General features: G+C 42.7%; 1 protein-coding gene across 1 annotated transcript in view; it reads left to right on the top strand.

The window, feature by feature from the left end:
• Window positions 1–4,192: 4,192 nt before the first annotated feature.
• Window positions 4,193–6,566, top strand: part of egflam (EGF-like, fibronectin type III and laminin G domains) — a gene marked incomplete at its 3' end in the record, with an annotated part of 47,688 nt that continues 45,314 nt past the window's right edge. Inside the window, exon 1 of the mRNA XM_080738180.1 lies at window positions 4,193–4,297. Coding sequence (XP_080594306.1) covers window positions 4,259–4,297 — 39 coding nt within the window. The 5' untranslated portion in view covers window positions 4,193–4,258. The remainder of the gene's footprint in view (window positions 4,298–6,566) is intronic.

The raw sequence follows: 6,566 nt of genomic DNA, 5'->3' as shown, positions 1-6,566 counted from the left end.
GCACTAGGGGTGTGGCTACTTCGTGGGCACTGGCAAAGGGAGTCTCCGTTCAGGAGATTTGTGTTTCGGCGAATTGGTCTTCGCCTTCTACCTTTGCAGCCTACTATCACCTGGATATCGAATCCTCTTCGCTAGCGCATTCGGTTCTGGGTGCAGTTGCCTCCTCTACGTCATAGAGGAGTCGGATCTTCCCCTCCCACAGGTGGGCATGTAGCCACCTGGGGTATTTTGGGGGGACCCTGTGTTTTCCTTATATAGTGTGTCTTACTTATAAGGCGGACTTGTCCTTTTCATTTAGTTGAATGAGGCGGACTTCGGTCTGTCAGGGTCTCTCTTTATTTTCTCATGCCTTCACACCCAGGTCCGGTGGGCCTGGGACCTTCTGGGTGATGGGTCACGCCCGTTTGGGCTGTGCTCACCCGTATGAGGGGTGTGTGGGGGTATGAGAGTAGGTTGTGGCTTAGAGGGGAGTTTAAGAATCCCAAGTGGGAGGTCATCCTGGAATATTGACAGTAAACGGTAGGTTCCGTACGGAACCATTGTTTACTTAGATATGGAAGGATGACCTCCCACGTAATGCCCCTCTGTTTCACTGAATGTGGCAGAGAGTGGTATTAAGAGGATGTTACTTCCGCCTCCGGGGGCTTATATAGCCTGGAGGCGGGTCACTCTGGTTTGAGTGACAGGCCCTTCCTACCTACGTTAGTACGGGAGCTGAAGTAGTTTCTCTGAATGATCGCCAGGGGGCGTCATTACCCAAGTGGGAGGTCATCCTTCCATATCTAAGTAAACAATGGTTCCGTACGGAACCTACCGTTCGTTCGTTACAGTTGTTATCCTGCCTCTGCTCCAAGACATGCTGTCCATCTGTAGCCACTGTGTGTGTGTGTGTGTGTGTGTGTGTGTGTGTGTGTGTGTGTGTGTGTGTGTGTGTGTGTGTGTGTGTGTGTGTGTGTGTGTGTGTGTGTGTGTGTGTGTGTGTGTGTGTGTGTGTGTGCGTGTGCGTGTGGATTAGACGCTTATTATCCTCTTAGCCCTAAATGTCCCCACAGTTCCAGCGCTCCTCCTCTTCTCTTGCTGCTGTCTGTCTCACACATTTACAGACAAGTTACCGAGTCGAGATTAGTGCGTGAAAAACTTGCGGTCCTATTGGAGTCTTGAGTTTTCTATAGTCTTTACGCATTACGCGAGGACTGTCGTGTCCGGGATACGCCTGCCGTGCGCTCTCCTCCTGCAATGAATGGCAGCGTAGAGAAGTAACCGCGTTAATGTGCCCAAACCAAAGCACTGATCTTTTGCAGACCGTAATCTCATCAGTGTCAAACCTCGGTTATTGCCTTCGTTCGGATTGTTGACAGTTCCGTTTGCCTTACTTTGGCTGGTATTTGAGCCGGTTCTATGGACGAAAAGTAGCTTTCACTCGCACTATAACTTTATTAGCTAATAGCCTAGGCATTGTTTGCAAGTTTGTCACGTTTTAAAATGACAATTTAACCCTTCACGCGTTCGATAAAAGAAGACATGGAGTTTAAAGAAAAAAGTTGTTTATGCTTACTTCTTTTCACGATGTGCATTGTCAACATTTGTATCTGCGCAAAAAAGACACCAAACGTCCGGAGATCGGGTAAGTGGGCCTACATAATTCAAATTATTATAAAGGTAAGGTTTACAATAGCATTGTAATACTAGTGTGTTATCACTACTCGCTCCTAACACAACAACAAACACAAAAAAAAATCTATATTATATCACGTGGCATATTATTACTGTTAGTCAAACGTGCAAAACGTTCCATTAAGTTTGATTAGAGCATTAGACAATTGCCCTATATCTCTGTTGGATTAACACAGCTATATTTGGTGGTCTTCACTATACAATTCAACATAGTAGGCTATCACTTTTTGTGAAAGGCGTCACATCTGTGACATTTTGCTGGTAGGTGATTTCGACTAGCCCTTTTCAGCACTGGACAGTGGACAGCACAGCAGCCACAGCTGTATTTACCTACCTCATTTCAATATTCTTTGTATGAATTGAGTACAAAGGGACCCCAATTTAAACAAGCCATTGAGCTTTCTTGTGGTCTTTATCCTTTTAGTTGACTTTGTATCAGTACTGTCCTGTACCCTTTCCTATGCAAACTTCTAATAAAGTATTCAATCAATCAATCAATTCATCAATCAATCATTCAATCTATAATCAGCAGTAAATCAACACAAATTGACATAAGGTCAGAACAACAGTCACAGCCGCAATTTCACTGAGTGTAGGCTGTCTCCCAATATGTTTTTCAAACTTACATTTCAAGGATCCCCTTAACTTTGACAGTGGGTCCATTTGGTTCCATTTGTATACTGTCAGAGTTACAGACTTGTGAGGGTCAATTTATCCCTCAAGGAACCCTGAGAGTCCCTGGACCCCACTTTGAGAACCACTGGTCTAATAATGCACACAAATAAGAGAGGTACTAGGGAAGCAGATTCTACAGTGGTATTATTTGCGTTGTCCCTAGAAATTCTAGAACGAGGGACCACACAACCAACTTCTTAAATTCATGCATGCCAATTGCCAAGTAGCAGTGATGATGACTATTGGAGAATGGATTGAGATTATTTTGGTCCAATTCTGAAAGTGGAGGGCATCGCATCTCATCTCAAAGATGTCCAGATGAGTCATATCAGGTGACTCATTTGGAAATAACAGGGTCTGTTTTGAAGATTTGGACCAGATTTCTCTTAAGTAAACACTGAAACAATGTTTAAGTTATCAAAGTTTTGTGTTTTCAATAGTCATACCTTCAGAGCATCCCAATTGAGCTTGATAAGGTATTCAGTTTGTGTGTTCCAGTCAGAACCGTTAGAAATACTGTCAAATTCAAGATGTGAAATAGAAATGTCATAGAAACGTGTTCATAATCATTTTTCAGTGAGTCAGTCAAGAAATTCAGTTTTTCCGAATATCTAGCTTTGACTGAGGATAATATTCATAATTATTTAAAAACATTGATAGTGATACCATTAAAACAGTAAATAGTAATTGTATTGAAATTGTTGTTCTGAGAGCCAACCCTAACCCTATTCAGAGCATTCTGCTATCTGAGAATATTGAGTGCACCTTTGATACTTTAGGTTATCTGACTACATATAGTAAAATCATCTGTGTTAATTTATCCATTTGTAATTCTGAGAGTGGGTCTATTTGGTATTATGTGTACACTCCGAGTTAAATGAACACAGAAGTTTAGTTTAACTGCTAGACCTTCTAGTCGTCAAGTCGTGAAAAGCTCTTATTGCCCCTGTAGTTGTGCTTTAGGGGGTAATGCCACTGTGTGTAGCTAGCAATATAATTTACACACCTTTAAACTGTTGACCATCCTCATTCAAAAGAAATTCCAAATTTCCTCTTGAGTCTGCATGACTCATGAAACAGTGCCTGCCTTGAAGACATGATTATGTTTTGGCCTGAAACAGTCAGCGCCGGTCAACCGGACAAGAGGTGCTGGAGCTTGAGCTGGCAGTTTTCACCCCCTAGGTGCGATTCCATGCAGCCGCTGGCAAGCCGTCTAGACAGGCTCTGTTTGACAGTGTGTCTGTCTGTCCAGAGCTAATCTTGCAAACCACTGCCCGATCAGCGCCAAATGTTGTATGCAACTAATGCAAGTTGCCAGTAAACCTCAGAAGCATCTCCACATATACTGTACCTTTTCAAATATTGAACTTAAATTTTACGAAACCCAAATTTAGAAACATACATGTACGTCACAGATACGTCTAACGTTGACTGATGTCATAGATGACGGCTTTTTGAATCAAGTGGCCAACTCTACTGTAAGCTTCACCTCACCAATTCATGGGCTTGAAACATAGGCTCGCTTGTGGTGATAGTTTGTGACGTAGACGCATTAAGGACACTAAAGCGTATTTGTTGAAACCTCGCTGATGTGACAATACCCAGAAGGAGCGGTTGTCCCTACGTATGCACTGAGTGAGCAACCTTAACTGAAATAAGTTGGTCGATTTTCTGTTCCCACTCCAGATATTATATAGCTGGTCACATGAAGTCCGAGATTCACTTTGGATCCATGCCGTTTCTACAAGGATCCCGACCCCAAATCCATATAATTACATAGCTTTCTTATCCTTTATAATTGTATGAGCTCATTCATTTTGTCTGTTTCTCTTAATCAGATCGTCTGAGCCCTCCATTGGATATTCAGCTAGACACAGTGAACTGCACAGCCTTCAGCGTGCGATGGAAGATGCCCAGACGTCATGTTAGCACCATTACTGGATACAAGGTACAGTAAACACATAATCTCCACCTCCCAGCCTGCATTCTACCAATGTTTGGCCATAGACGCTTGTCGACAGCTTGACTACACAATGTTGGTCTGGTATATACTAGCCTTAAGGCACATGTTACAATATTTTGTTCCCAGCAGGAGGGAGATGCTTGCTCTCAACTTGCACAGCTTGTTATCCAGGGATTGTACGTTGGCTAGAAGGGAGTTTGCATGCTGCCTCAGGCTTAGAGATGGGATTTATGGTTCTTTGAAGTGAGCTGGATCTCTGGGATCTGTTCCTTTCAAAGAACCGTTCAAAAGACTGGCTCATTTTAGTTACTAGTTACTTTGTGGATTTTGATTATAATTACAAATCACTTCAACCCAAAAGAAATAGCCGATCACAAAATAGCCGATCACAATGCGCCGCGTTCGCGAACGTCCCATCTCTACTCAGGCTTACTAGTGTGGCGGAGAGAGTCGCAGCCCCAGCCGGAAGCCTCAAAAGTCTAGTATCTGCCCTTGTTCCATAGGGATATCCCTTTGGAGTAATGGTTAAGATATTGGACTTTCATGCTGGAGACCCGGGTTCGAAGCCGGGTGGGGAGCTTCGGATCACCTCCGTTACATTGGTGCCGTGACCCGGATCCGGGCTTCCCCGTAGGAGAAGGTCAAAGGGGGGTGAGTGTGGCGGAGAGAGTCGCAACCCCAGCCTGAAGCCTCAAAAGTCTAGTATCTGCCCTCGTTCCATAGGGATATCCCTTTGGAGTAATGGTTAAGATATTGGACTTTCATGCGGGAGACCCGGGTCCGAAGCCGGGTGGGGAGGTTCGGATCACCTCCGTTACATTAGCACCATGGTAGGGCCACTATCTGTGTGTATCCTCTGTGTTTCTTGTGCAGCAAGGAGTCCCAGAGGGAAAACTCGATCTATAAATCAAAAATAAATCACTCATGGTGACTTAAAAAACACACCACATACAATGAACTATAACTGAACAAGGACAATAAACACATAAATTCATCCAATGCAAAATATTATGTGCACATTTTCTATGCAGGAATAGCAAATGAGTTCCTGGGAATTGTCACATATGGTGTAAAGATAAAATGCAGTTGCTGGCAGAAAAGAATGACTGATTATAGTGTCAGAGTGAAGCAGAGTTGAGCAGACATAAAAAGCAACAGTCCAGCAAAATGTCTTAATAAACTGTCATGTCACAATAGTGTACTAGTAGGTTTGTAAAGGATACTTCCTTCCTTCCTTCCTTCCTTCCTTCCTTCCTTCCTTCCTTCCTTCCTTCCTTCCTTCCTTCCATCCATCCATCCATCCATCCATCCATCCACCCATCCATCCATCCACCCATCCATGTATTTGTTTTGAGGAAGCCATTAATGGAGTCTGGATCAGTTTGACAGTGTGTGCTCTACTTTTGACCATAATGTCTGTGCTAAGAGGATTAACAAGCTAGCTAACTAGCAAGCAGACCACTCATAGATTAGCATGTGGGTTCAATTAGCCAATGACTTTGGCAGTTCATACATAAGCCTGTATTTATTTACATAGTATTTGCTCCTTGTCTTCATGTTCATGGTCATGTCAAATGTTTGGGATTACTTTTGCACTTCAAAATAGAGAAACCTTGGCCAAAATGAAAGTCAGAAATCAAGCCTGGTCACTCAGTTGCACTAAAACAACATTTATACTTGAAAACGTGCTGAGCTGAGCCAAAATACTTTCAGGTCAAGCAGGAAAAACAGACTCACAATTTGAAACAAACACATACCATATAATATGATATTCCTAACATATATTTTGTTGACATACCAACTCTACTTTCTCTGCTAAACTTATTAGAAATATCTGTGGTCAGACTCATCTCAGGGGGAGATGAGTCTGACCAGAGACGAGGTCCAGAAACCTCTGTTCAGCAAACACACTGCCACTGAACACCACAAAAAACACGGAACTTTCAGACTGTACAAATCAGACAACCCTTACCCCCCACTATTCATAAATGGAGACTGTGGAAAGGGTTCATAGTTTAACATTCCTGGGAAACCACATCTCTGACAAACCTCTTTTGGTTTGCACAACATCACAGCTGTACTAAAAGACTAGAAGATATATATATATATATATATATATATATATATATATATATATATATATATATATATATATATGAACAAAAACCTGCTGGTGGCCTCTCAAAAGATACTTTTAGAAGTGGGGGAGCGCACATATAATGAATGCACGCGCACAATAAGAAAACATCCACAT

The sequence above is a fragment of the Nannobrachium achirus genome (genome assembly GCF_963921795.1).
Source record: "Nannobrachium achirus genome assembly, chromosome: 12".
Lineage (NCBI taxonomy): Eukaryota > Metazoa > Chordata > Actinopteri > Myctophiformes > Myctophidae > Nannobrachium > Nannobrachium achirus.
This window is presented reverse-complemented; position numbering and strand designations above follow the sequence as displayed.